General features: G+C 37.3%; 1 protein-coding gene across 1 annotated transcript; it reads left to right on the top strand.

The window, feature by feature from the left end:
- The first annotated feature begins 514 nt into the window (after positions 1 to 514).
- Positions 515 to 13,134, top strand: LOC121387182. The gene is made up of 3 exons (XM_041518211.1): positions 515 to 1,102; positions 9,869 to 10,015; positions 11,092 to 13,134. The coding sequence occupies exons 1-3, from the start codon at positions 889 to 891 to the stop codon at positions 11,391 to 11,393; spliced, it is 663 nt and encodes a 220-aa protein (XP_041374145.1). The 5' UTR covers positions 515 to 888; the 3' UTR covers positions 11,394 to 13,134.
- Positions 13,135 to 14,568: the final 1,434 nt, after the last annotated feature.

Raw genomic sequence — 14,568 nt, 5'->3', positions numbered from 1 at the left:
CCTTTTGAAATTAAACGCAAACACTGGACTCACATTTAGAAAAGGCTCGCTATAGGGGGCAGCCATAAGTGGTGTTTTTAATTGATTTTATTGTATATCATGTCATATCAAACCGGTCCGACCCGAGTCGTCGCAGACGCATGTTATGGTAGACGATAACGGTATCCATGTTGAAATATGCAAACACTCGTTGTGTGGAAAGCACTTCGTGATACTTCGTTTGTTCCGAGTCACAAAAGGAAAATAAACCCGGTTTTGTCACTGTCGGGCGCAATAAAAAGATCTATAATTGTCTGCTTATGGGTAGCCACTATGAGAGAAAGAAAGCTGACTTTGTTGTGTGAGAGAGTCAGAATGTGTACACGTATGACGTATTCAGGGGTGTGACAGGTTTATTTGTATTGGTTCAACTTGGCACAGGTATACATAGTCTTCTTAGACAGTGGGATATTTCGCATAACATGGCGTCGATTTTACTTTACTGTGAATTGACGTAACTATTTTCTAAAATATTTTGTTATAAAGTTCTGAAGTTCTTTTGTTGCTGTTAGTTTTACAACTTTACAGCATAAAACAAAGATTTTATAAGTTATAAGTTTTTATATCATCAGTACATACCAAAAGGATTGTGTTAACAGTTGTTTTATGTGAAAGTTTGTGTGGAGCATATTACGCATTATTTGAATAAAGGGAATAGGAGTTACCAAATATATTATCATCAGTGATAATTTTCTCCGGATTCATAAACCAATTCCTTTTTGTGCGTTTTACATTTATAAAAATACTTTAAACAAATATCCTTGCGTGTTGGTTTTCTCTGGATTACGTAACCACTGTGGACCGTTCATATATTTTCGTGTGATTCCGTGAATATTTTTGAACGCCAAAATGGGTTGCGGTGATGCATCAGGTTGGGCTAAAATGGCCCTGATTGTCTTAATCATTGGAATGTGTCTGCACATCGCCGGCTGGGCGACGCCGAATTTCATGATCTACGAAACAGCATCCGGGGTCCTCAAAGTGACGGTCGGACTCTGGCGTATGACGTCATGCGCGAGCGGCACGTGCCAGGAACTGGCTGTGACCACCATTTATGTAAATGGTAAGTTGTTGCTCAAAACGCTATGAAATTTTAATCTTCCAGTGAACGTTATGAAATGAAATTTTCTGATAGTAAAAAACAACCAAACTGAAAAACAAAAAACCAACCCCAAAAGCAACAACAACCATGTCTATTTGTTTTGTAAGATGGACAACTCCATTCCCACCCACTCCCGCCACCCACCCGCCCTTATTGAACTTATCGGTTGGTATTCGTATTCCCACGACTGCTATATATACAATCACAGGCCGGGTTATGTGGTCTTCTATGTGGTTTGTGCCCTTCTGTATACTAAAGAAAAAAGAAGGAAAACAAAGAAAAACAAAGATATTGGTAATCCATCCTTGTTTTAGCCAGTGGAAATGGATATTAAGATTGGTTAATCCACAAACCTGTAACATATCTGGATAATTCTGTAGAGTAAAAAAACAAAAACAAACCCCAACAAACAAAACAACAACAAATATATTGGTAATCCACCCTTGTTTTAGCCCGTGGATATGTACACTAAGTTTGGTTAATTTACAAACCTGTAACACATCTGGATAATTCTGTATAGTTAAAAAAAACCCCACCAAAACAACAAATAAAACAACAGCAACAAAGATATTGGCAATCCACCCGTGTTTCAGCCTATGAAAACGGACAATAAGATTGGTTAATCCACAAACCTGTAACATATATCTGGATAAAGTTACAATAAAGTGAAGCAAGAGTTTATGACGTTGAAACAGGGAAATATCCTTAGGGATAAACTGTAGTTCGTCTGTATAACCGATACTGCTTAGGGGTACGTGCGTTTCTAAACATATAAAAAAATGCATTCCGTTGTTATTCAAAACACCAGGTTGACCAGAACGACTTCGGATGTACGGGAATGTAAACAATAAAATCTTGGCAATCTTATTTCAAGTATCGAAAAACGGCTTTAATAGTAAAAAATACATCGTAGTGTTTAAAAACTAGGGTCTGTCACTTTAATAGTGAAAAATACGTCGTAGTGTTTAAAAACTAGGGTCTGTCACTTTAATAGTAAAAAATACATCCTAGTGTTTAAAAACTAGGGTCTGTCACTTTAATAGTGAAAAATACGTCGTAGTGTTTAAAAACTAGGGTCTGTCACTTTAATAGTAAAAAATACATCCTAGTGTTTAAAAACTAGGGTCTGTCACTTTAATAGTGAAAAATACGTCGTAGTGTTTAAAAACTAGGGTCTGTCACTTTAATAGTGAAAAATACGTCGTAGTGTTTAAAAACTAGGGTCTGTCACTTTAATAGTGAAAAATACGTCTTGGTGTTTAAAAACTAGGGTCTGTCACTTTAATAGTGAAAAATACGTCGTAGTGTTTAAAAACTAGGGTCTGTCACTTTAATAGTGAAAAATACGTCGTAGTGTTTAAAAACTAGGGTCTGTCACTTTAATAGTGAAAAATACGTCTTAGTGTTTAAAAACTAGGGTCTGTCACTTTAAGGACTCAAATGTTTTGGGGTTGTTGTTTTTTGTTTACTTTAGTGGGGCGTTTGGGATTTGTTCTGCCATAAACAGTGTCACAATGTTCTGAATAATGTAGGGCTTATGAACAACAACAACAAAAACAGCAACAACATCAACAACAGCAGCAGCAGCAACAACAAAAACAACGATAAAAATATGTTTTTATATTGTTTGTTTGTTGGGTTGTTTTTTGTTGGTTTTGCTTCTTCTTTTTTTGGGGGGTGGGGGGGGGGGGGTGGGGGGGGGGGGTGTGTCTTGTAATTTTCAAAGAAAAAAACCTAGACTTATAGGGGAAGCATTAAGCCACTTTCTAGATTCGTCATTATTCCTTTTCAAATTCATTTCGTTGTCTATTTTCCAAAGTAGTTTTAGAAAGCATCACTCCACCATAGATCACCTTGTTCGTCTTCAAACCGAGGCAAAAGATGCCTTACGGAATGGACACAAGGTGGGAGGAGTGTTTGTGGATATAGAAAAGGCGTACGACATGGGCAGTATTTGTTTGTTACGTGGTTTGTTAATAAAAGCTTATCGAATGGGGATTAAAGGAGCGATGTTCACTTTTATTTTAAAATTCTTGGAAGATAGAACATTCGCTGTTAATGTTAATAGTTGTTTTCCCCCCATTCTAACTTTGGAAAATGGTATCCCACAAGGCTTAGTGATAGCGCCCACCTTATTTGCAATATTTATCAATGATTTGGCAGAGGCACTCATCACTAGAAATAAAAGTAATAATACTAAACTTAGTATCGGTCTGTTTGCAGACGATACGGCCTTCTGGAGAGTAGGAAAAAACTATGACCACCTTTTAGAGGATCTCCAGTTGGATGTTAACAATCTAGCACTATGGTCTAGAGCTTGGGGTGTTACCATTTCTAAATCTAAAACTAAAAGTATAATTTTTTATAAAAAAAGACAATTTAAATCCGTTTGTGATCTAAAACTTAAAATAAATGAGGTTACTATTAACCAGGTGCAATCGGTCAAATTCCTCGGAGTAATCTTTGACCATAATCTAAGTTTTGGAGAACACATAACGGAGGTGACTGGTAACTGCACTATATATATAAATTTACTTAGGGCATTATCAGGCACACCCTGGGGTGCTGATAGAAAAACGCTGCTCATGATCTTTGAAGCATTTATAGTGTCCAGATTGCAGTATGGAGCCCAGGCCTTTGGATGTGCTTCCCACACTCAGCTGAGAAAACTGGATAGTGTGTATGGTAGGGCTCTCAAGGTAATAGTTGGGGGAACTATCTGCACACCGTATGATAGTGTCTTGGTAGAGCTGGGGGTAATGCCATTGGCCCTTAGGAGGATCAGGCAGGGGTTGAAATATATTAATAAAATCCGTAGCCTTGTGCCTGATTCTCCAGTTAACAACCTTAAACCTGTTAAAGTAAATATAAACAGAGATAGGGACATATATCTTTTGTTTCATATTTAAATAAGTTTGCAAATGACTTTGGGATTGTTGGCCTTCCGCTAAGCAGAATAGAGACATCGGTGGATATGCCGTGGGTGACCAATGTCCCAAAAGTGCATTACCATATCAGGGAAGAAATTATTAAAACTAATAATCCTAATTTTAAAAATATTATATTTCAAGCAGTGGTTGGAGAAATCTACCCGGATGTGACTCAGGTCTATACAGACGGGTCGAAAGACCCAACCACTGGTAAAACAGGAATGGCCTTTGTTATTAATAATTTTAAATATTTAAGGAAACCGATAGCCATTAGGGCTAGACTATCGGATAACATTTCAGTTTATACATCAGAATTAATGGCCATACTGTATTCCCTGAAATGGATTGAAAGATATCATGTTAATAATAGCCCCAATAGATATGTCATCTTCTCTGACAGTCTTAGTGCCCTGCAAGCAATCAATGGAGCCCATAGTATCAGATCGGAAATTATAAATAAAATTTATAAAATATATTTTAATATTGCTGCTCTGGGTATCCAAGTCGTTATGGAATGGGTTCCGGCTCATATTGGAATATCTGGTAATGAAGCAGCCGATGCCAACGCTAAAAAGAGTTTGCTGGAACCGACAGTCGGCGTTCCAGTAGAACATAATGTTAACGAAATAAATTCCATAGCTGAGCCACACCTGGTGGCTCTGTGGCAAACCGAATGGAACCACAGAGCCAGGGTGTGGCATGCCTACATTAAACCAAAAGCGACCACTCCTGGGCCAGTTTCTTTTAATGTTAAGGTAACTAGAATTATTGCAAGACTTAGAATGGGTGTCTCTTCGGCTTTAAATGATGTTAGATTTAAAATTAAAAAAGTTAAGTCACCCAACTGTTTAGTATGTCATACAATCGAAGATGTTAATCATTTTTTGATAAAATGTACTAAACATGACAAAATTAGACTGAAACTGGTTAATTATTTTATTAAAATTAAATTAGAGTTTAATGCTTATAATTTATTAAATCCACCTAAAGAATATAAACATACAATAGACAGGTTGTTGGTCGCTTTTGTATATCAATCTAAACTAAATATATAATATTATAGGGTTCTCCTGGGGGCGGTTCCTGCCATAGCCTAGGCATTGTTAGATTGGTGCAAATGTGGCAGGCCCGTTCCTTTTATGGGACCCACAATAAATAATCACTGTTGGTGGGCTGGGTAATAGCATTCATTATTGTTTGCTCCTCACCCCTTCTGGGGTTGGAAGGATGTTACCTGCGCCCCTACTGTCCGGTCTTTCGCCCCTTCCGTCTGCAATGTCGCGCCTGGCTTGCTGGATTTTTAATTTTAATGTAATGTACCGGTTTTAAAATTATTTTAATTATATTGTATATAAATAGTATATTGTATTTTAATTTTTAAATTAATTTATATTGTGGTGTGGGTGTTTGAATGAATTTTTTTGTAGTTTTTTTTACTTCGGGTTGATGATGGGGTTGCTATCTGGCAGTAACAGCCCCCTCCTCGCCGACCAAATATATTGTATGAACTGCTTTTAATTTTTATTGGGTGTTTATGTTTTAAAATTGATAGGTTTACAAGCGTGCTCTTTTAATTTGTTTTAATTTATTTTATACGTGTTTTTAACTTTATTGAGATAGAGGGAAATGGGACCCTGTGGCGGCTGCTTAACCTCCTTTAATCAACCTCCTACTAAATAATAATAGGGCTAAAATAAAGAGTTTCTGTACTATTTGTATTTTTGAAATGCTCGTTCTAAATTTGCGACAAAGTTTTAAATTAAATGGATTATATATTTTATATTAATTATTATTTTTGGAATTGCGCAAATAAAAACTAATTATATAATATCCGTATTCCCCATTGGTTTAATTTCAAAATTGTCCTAAGTAATTTCTGTCCCGGATTGGGCCCCTGGCCTCCAGAGACCGAACCCGGGGTGGACATGCTCGAAGCCTTAGTGGTATAGGAGCATGGGAAAGTCTTCACTCACTCAAATCCATTATAAATCGCATACAAAATGTAGCTAAACAGCTTACGGGTCGACGTGTACAGAACGCAGTACAATGTTTTATATTGTCGGGCGATATATGCTGGACCCAGTTTTGCTGCCAGTCCAATGTATAATGCTCCGTGTACGTGTTAATAGTGTGCTACCAACCTATTTACATATTCATTCAAAACAGACACACGAGTTTGTGTGTAGAGACGCTCGACGTATAAAATGCTTATTAATAATGAATGGATTAGAGAAAGTGTTTAAATGCCTACCGACTTCGTGACTAACTGTATAATGTTCTCAACGTACTGAGGTATTATAGTAATGTACATCAATAAATATAAGCGCAAACACTACCAACAACATAACCGGCCTCGGTGGTGTCGTGGTTAAGCCACATGGGTCACACCCCGGTACGGGCTCCCACCCAGAGCGAGTTTTAACAAATCAATGGGTAGGTGTAAGACTACTACACCCTCTTCTCTCTAACTAACCACTAACCAACTAACCCATTGTCCTGAACAGACAGCCCAGATTGCTGAGGTGTGTGCCCAGGACAGCGTGCTAGAACCTTAATTGGATATAAGCACGAAAATAAGTTGACATGAATGAAAATGAAACAACATGATATATATGAGGGGTCCAAGGAAATAACTTCCATTTGTATGATGTCCAGGGAGTCAATATTATAAAGGTCGTGTATGTTGAGGTCACAATGACACAATAAAATAAAAACTTATAAGTATGGTAGGTCAGTAAGAGTTGATGGTAAACATACTTGCTTAGGTATAAATATTCCACGAGTGCAGAGTTGTGAACTTTGAAATTCAATTACCTGAACATCAACAGATTCCACTGGATCCACACACATACACACACACACACACACACACACACGCACACACACACAGACACACATACACACACACATATACACATACACACACACACACACACACACACACACACACACACACACACACACAGACACACACACACACACATACACACACACACACACACACACACACACACACACACACACATCCATCCAAACATACATTCACACATCCACACACGCATATACACACACACACATTCACACATCCACACACACATTCACACATCCATACACACATTGACACACACACACACACACACACACACACATATACACACACACACACACACACACACACACACATTCACACACACGCGCGCGCGCGCACACACACACACAACCCTGAAACATCCATGTACGTACACCCGTTATACAAAACCACACACATATGCACGCGCACACACACATAAACACAAATCAAATAAATACACGTGTAAACGCAAAAATACACTCATGTACACACGCACATAAAAATACATATATTATAAACGCACTCGCGCAGACGGGCACAGATGGAAATATGTTCACAGTTCAAATAGAATACTTGAAGGGGCGGATCCATGAACTGTTTGGGGGAACCAAGTTAAAGGGCCACATGAACCAACTTGTAAAAATGGCACGCCAATAAAAGTTTGACATTCGCAACTAATATTTAGAATATCTACAAATTATACTGCCGCAAAACATTTAAAAGAGGCAGTTAAACATTTTCAGAGTGGACGGGTCCCTCCCCACCCCAAACCCTCTGGATCCGCCTGTGTTCTAAGAAGAGGTTTAAAAGGACGTGTCAACAAACCATTGACATGATGATGGAATACCCAATAGAGTTTATTGCCATAATAAAATACAGATTCAAAGAACGTTCCCAATATCAGTATCAGTAAACAAACCATATATCATACTCTAAACGTGTCACAACTATCAAACTTATGATACGCTCAAACTACCAACTGTCACGACGGAGCTAGCCAACTCGCCGATCTCTCGACTTGTACGACTGTTCAATTGCTAGCCTAAGCGCTCTTACAACTCGATTCTCGTCGTCTACAACTCCTACGACCTAAGCGCTCTTACAACTCGATTCTCGTCGTCTACAACTCCTACGACCGGTTATTTGTTAAACTAGACTATGACCTGTCACGACGAAGTTGGCCAACTGTACGGTTTCGTTGTAATTTCCCCAAAACGGTCGTAGTAGTCGTATACGACGAAACTCAAGTTGTAAGAGCGGCCAGACTGGCAGAAAGTAGCCAACATTGTCGTGGCAGTTGATAGTCTTAGTCTGAGCATGCTCGTCGTAAGTTCGAAGTGGGAGAAATTACAACGCAACTATCGTCGTGATTATCTGGGCCTATCATCATAATTATTAAACCTGTGCCCTGTTAATGATAATGTTAACATTACACCTTATGACTTTTCAAAAAAAGATAAGAAATTTTACTAATAAAATCGCTGGTTCTCGTTTTTGTAGAAAACTGCAGTTGCACTTTCAATTATTGTCTGAATCGGTTTCAACGACTAGTATACCAAGTACAACATCTGAGCAATATCTGTGTGTTTTACACCTATAGCTGTGTGTTTTACACCTATATCTGTGTTGTACACATATATATGTGTGTTGTACACCTATATATGTGTGTTGTACACCTATATCTGTGTTTAACATCTATATCTGTGTTTAACATCTATATCTGTGTGTTTTACGCCAATATCTGCGTTGTACACCTATATGTGTATTTTACACCTATATATGTGTGTTTTACACCTATATCTGTGTTGTACACCTATATCTGTGTGTTGTATATCTATATATGTGTGCTGTACACCTATATCTGTGTTTAACATCTATATCTGTGTTTTACACCTATATCTGTGTGTTTTACACCTATATCTGTGTTGTACACCTATATCTGTGTTGTACACCTATATATGTGTTTTATACCTATATTTGTGTTTTACACCTATATATGTGTATTGTACACCTATATCTGTGTATTGTACACCTATATTTGTGTTTTACACCTATATTTGTGTATTGTACACCTATATCTGTGTGTTGTACACTATATCTGTGTTTTACACCTATATATGTGTGTTTTACACCTATATCTGTTTTACACCTATATCTGTGTTGTACACCTATATATGTGTGTTGTACACCTATATCTGTGTTTAACATCTATATCTGTGTTTAACATCTATATCTGTGTGTTTTACGCCAATATCTGCGTTGTACACCTATATGTGTATTTTACACCTATATATGTGTGTTTTACACCTATATCTGTGTTGTACACCTATATCTGTGTGTTGTATATCTATATATGTGTGCTGTACACCTATATCTGTGTTTAACATCTATATCTGTGTTTTACACCTATATCTGTGTGTTTTACACCTATATCTGTGTTGTACACCTATATCTGTGTTGTACACCTATATATGTGTTTTATACCTATATTTGTGTTTTACACCTATATATGTGTATTGTACACCTATATCTGTGTATTGTACACCTATATTTGTGTTTTACACCTATATTTGTGTATTGTACACCTATATCTGTGTGTTGTACACTATATCTGTGTTTTACACCTATATATGTGTGTTGTACACCTATATATGTGTGTTTAACACCTATATCTGTTTTACACCTATATCTGTGTTGTACACCTATATCTGTATGTTGTACTCCTATATCTGTGTTTTACACCTATATCTGTGTGTTTAACACCTATATCTGTGTGTTATAATACCTATACATGTGTGTTATACACCTATATCTGTGTTGTACACCTATATCTGTGTTTTACACCTATATCTGTGTTTAACACCTATATATGTGTGTTGTACACCTATATCTGTGTGTTTTACACCTATACCTGCGTGTTTCATACCTATCTGTGTGTGTTTTCAGAGCTGTTCAACGCGACCCGCGCCATGATGACGATCTCCTTCCTGCTGGTGATCATGGCCACCGTCCTCCTCTTCGTCTACGTCTTCTTCAACTCCGCCAGGATCCAGGGACTCGCCATGGTCTGCATGTGGCTCTGCTTCGCCATGGGTAAGACAGCAAACACGGCCTCACTCAGTATGCCAGTGTCTTTAAAAGGCCAGGGCCCATACTTTCGAAGCTATCTTAGTAGTGCGATATTGTAAAACGTAGTAGTTTACGACAGGTTTACAATATTGTGTAAGATGGCTTCGAAAATCTGTAGGCTGGTATTATGTTGGTTTCGCTGTTGAGGAGCTGTAAGGTTATTACACCAACACCAAAACCAAAACTAATACCACCACCACAACCAGTATCACCACAACCAAAACCAGAACCACCACCAAATCCAATACCACCACCATCACCAAAAGCAATATCACCACCATAACCAGTACCACCACCAAACCAAGTACCACCACAACCAATAACACAATCAAAACCAGTACCGCCTTAACCAAAACCATCACCACTACTCCAATAACAGTTACTATCATTACCACAACCAAAACCAGTACATCCACAACCAAACCCAGTACCGCCACAACCAAAACCAGTACCACTACAACCAAAGCCATCACCACACCTAAAAACCAGTGCTGTCACTATCAAAACCATCACCACAGCCAAAACCAGTGCTATCACAAACAAAACCATTATTGCCACAACCAAAACCAGTACCAGTACCACTATCACTACCACAACCACCAATGCCATCACCGTCACCAAAACCATCACTACCAACAAAAAAGACCCATAATTACCCCCGTTACCACCATTGCCACCACCACCACCACTATTACTACTACTACTACTACTACTACTACTACTACTACTACTACTACTACTACTACTACTACTACTACTGTTACAATTACTGCTGCTACTGCTGTTACTATTCCTACCATAACAAACCCATAATCTACCTTACCATATGACTGACTGTCCGTCCCTCTCTTTCTCTGTTTTTTTTTTTTATGTCATGCTATGACGCTGCTTCCTAAAATTACACCATTGGTTGGTTACGCGATTACACTTCAGAATATGTCCGGGATAGACAATCAAGTCAGCTAAGACATAAATAAAGACTCTATGTCATTCATCTTTGAACCATATGGATAACATGATATGATCTGTTTTCATTTCAGGACTCTTCACAATGATCGGGATGATCATTTGGCTCGCCTACATCCCTTCTCCGTTCGTCGTGTCCTTCTCTCTGGGGCTGTGCATCCTGGGAATGATCCTCACTCTGATAGCAGGCGCCTTGCTCATACCGGAAGTGTTCGAGCCCAGGTACCGGGCGGACTCAGACCGAGGCTACTCGAGGGAAGGTCGAGGCTGGTCGCGAGGAGATCGAGGCTGGTCCAGAGGAGGGATGACCGAGAGAGGAGGGGCCCCCGCCAGCAACAGACCGCCCGTTCAGCGGTCGTGGATGGACTATAACTAAAATGCTTTTTCTTCTATAAAGATTTGATTTGACTTCAAAAGAAGTAAAGATTGTTTAAGGTTGTGTTCGAACGGGAGTGTAAGATGGACAATAGTGGTACGATTTAGTATTGGTCTTTGGTGTTGTTTGATGGCAGTGCCATATTTAGCTGGAGGGGGGAAGGTAAGGGTCGGTTGTTACCAATAATAATACCAAACTGAACATGCTCTTTTAATTTAGCTGGAGATGTTTATTGTAATGTGTGTTAGACTTGCCTAAAATACAGATAAAATAAATGCTATATAAAATACATTAAAATTCTAGACTTGCTTAAAACTTTACCAAAGCCTACTACATTTGCCCAGATTATTATATTGGAATTTAGACAATAATGCTGTTTATTACAAACGCCCATTTTGGTTTAAAATCGCACTTCGATTTTTTGAGTTATTTTGCACTGGTTTCAACTTGTAGTGATTCTGCATAACAAGTGTATACTACTTAAAAATGTTGAAAGTTTGTTTTATTTAACGACACCCGCAAGAGCCCATTGAGTTATTGATCAGTGGTTATCGGATGTCAACTACTACTTAAACGTATTTTAATGGCAATCAATAATAGCATAAATAATCAATGTCACATATTACCTCCAATCAGAGCCGCAGCTGCTTTCACTCCGTAAATATTTTAGGTGAACCACGAACTTTGACTCGGGACTATCTAATTTGAAAAATAACGCAACCTGTAACGTGCCTAACTTGTTTAAAATGACGTTTGTTCTGTTATAAACATTAGAACGAAACATTACATATACAGACACTATTTTTTTTATAAACAATTTTTTTTATTTAATACGTAATTTTGGCGAAGAAATTAAGAAACATTTAGGACAGTATGTTTAAAATCGTCTACGATCAGAGCATCGCGAGATCTTAGAACCGTAATGGTATGATATATATGACGCGTTCGGGTGTGTTCGGAAAATGATATTTCAGAGTTCGGATGTACTTGCAAGACAATAAGTTCCGGTCCCCTCAAAATAGTCAGCAACTATTTTCACTAACAATAATTCAAAGTATTTTTAAATAATAATAATAATGAAAACTGTTTAAAATAATTCTGCTACACCTACAATTAACGTTTATAATATTTTGCTATTTTATTGACTTGAATGTTTGAAGTGATTTTGTGAATTATCAATTACGTCATGTTCCCATTTGACAGACCAATTAGGGTTAATGTTTTATTTTGTATCATCAAAACGGACTTCTGACAAATATTACCTCGCTATTTTTTTATAAACTCAAAAGGTGAAAGTCTTTCGGTTAGCTCTTTTGCTTCCGAATTTGCAAGTCGGAAATAGAGCTCCGTATTATTTCGGACGCTATTTTCAACCCGAAAGTTGCCGAAAAGGTACTTACGAGCACACCCGAAAACAGCATTAATACAGGGGTTATATTCACGAAATTTGTAGTACAGTGTGGCAATAAAATATTTCTACGATTAAACTTACATATTAAATATATTTTCTTGTTTAGAATATCAGTGTCTGTATATTCAATGTGTTTCTGGTCGTCTTAATATTTGTAAGAAGCCAAAACTGGATTTTGTCTTCAAATAAGTTCGTGCGTACGTAAAAAGTAGTTTTTAGGAAATAAAATGAAATTTAACCTAGTACAAATATTAGAAAGATCAGAAACACGTTTAATATACAGCCACTAATATTTTATGCAGAAAAATATATTTGATATGTAATTACAGTCGTCAAACAGTCTCTGTTAATCGATAACATCTTAAAAATTGCAGCAAACTCAGGAATGTCCCTTTAAGTTGCTAATTTCAGAAATAACGGGTAGCATCTATGATTGTCATAGATCCGCATAAAACTTGTCATGCTATGTTTAGTAAGACCTCGCACTGGTAGTTGGTACATTGACACTAGTTCAAATTAAATTACAGGAATTTACTGGCCAGATGAACCAACACTTTATCACAACAAACACTGTCATATGTATCACCAATGGCAGGACTCGTAGTATTAACTGCTTTATCAAAAGTTAGGTGCACATCGAACTTTGACCCAGCCGGATGTTACTTGGTTTAGTACTACCATAAAAGAAAATAACATAAAAATAAATGTTACCATTACTGATACTGGGCTGATAACGGCCTGCGAAGAACAAAAAGCAGTCCATTTTTTTATTATTTTTTTTATACCTGACATATAAAATATAAAATTTATTTGCTGAAACTAAGAAAAATTCGCTCGTCATCTTTTAAGAGACAGCTATATGCAATATTATCTCATCTGCTATTTAGCTGGTGCTTTTTGTTCTAATATTTTAATTCCATAATGCTCAAACCCAACCCTCACACCTTGCTGTCATATTTTAAGCAGGCCATATTGTTTAGCGGGCCACATTTCTTTTGCCTGCTGATTTAAAAAAGTAACAGCAGGCCATATTTTACTTCCCATGTTTCGAGCCCCGAAACAGTTCCATGATATACATATCTCCACTCTGCGACTATAGTCCGCCCCATCATTCTATAGAAATGGGTTTTTTGGGGTTTTTTTTGTTGGGTTTGTTTGTTTTTTGTAAATAATTTGTTTGGTTTGACGTAAGAAGAAAAGTAAAAGTGTTTCGGAAAAAAATTACTATTTTTGTGTGCAATTTGGAAATCAATCGGCTCAGAAATAAATAAATTTCAAAGTATGAAAAAAGGCGTTCCTTGTGGGACGGACTATAGCACTCTTGTTTCTGATCTAGCCACTGATGAAGTTAGCAGTAGGTAGACCCGAGGTGGGCATGCCTGAAACTTCAGTGGATATGGATATGTTAAACTATGCCCCACCCCGGTCCACCCCGACCCCACCCCACCCCACTCCAGTTGAACATATCTGGAACTGCTTTAATGTTGTAAATAATATAATTATCAATATTTTGTCTTTTGTACATAAACTTCGTTCTTTTGTTAATAGGTTATTTAGATCTTTAATATACTAATAGTTGTTTAGTTGCTTCTTTTTTTTGTTAGGGTTTTTTTTTTTTTTTTTTTCTTCTTTTTCTTCTTCTTGTTTTTCTTTTTTCTTTGCTTTTTTTTTCATTTTTATTTATTTTTAAAAAGAAATTGGTGGTGGGGCTGGGTTTATTTAGAGTTTATTTCCCAATTCATTTGTTTGTTTGTTCGTTGTTTT

Source organism: Gigantopelta aegis, chromosome 2 (genome assembly GCF_016097555.1).
Source record: "Gigantopelta aegis isolate Gae_Host chromosome 2, Gae_host_genome, whole genome shotgun sequence".
NCBI lineage: Eukaryota > Metazoa > Mollusca > Gastropoda > Neomphalida > Peltospiridae > Gigantopelta > Gigantopelta aegis.
Note: the sequence above shows the minus strand (reverse complement) of the source record. Positions and strands in the feature narration are given on the sequence as shown.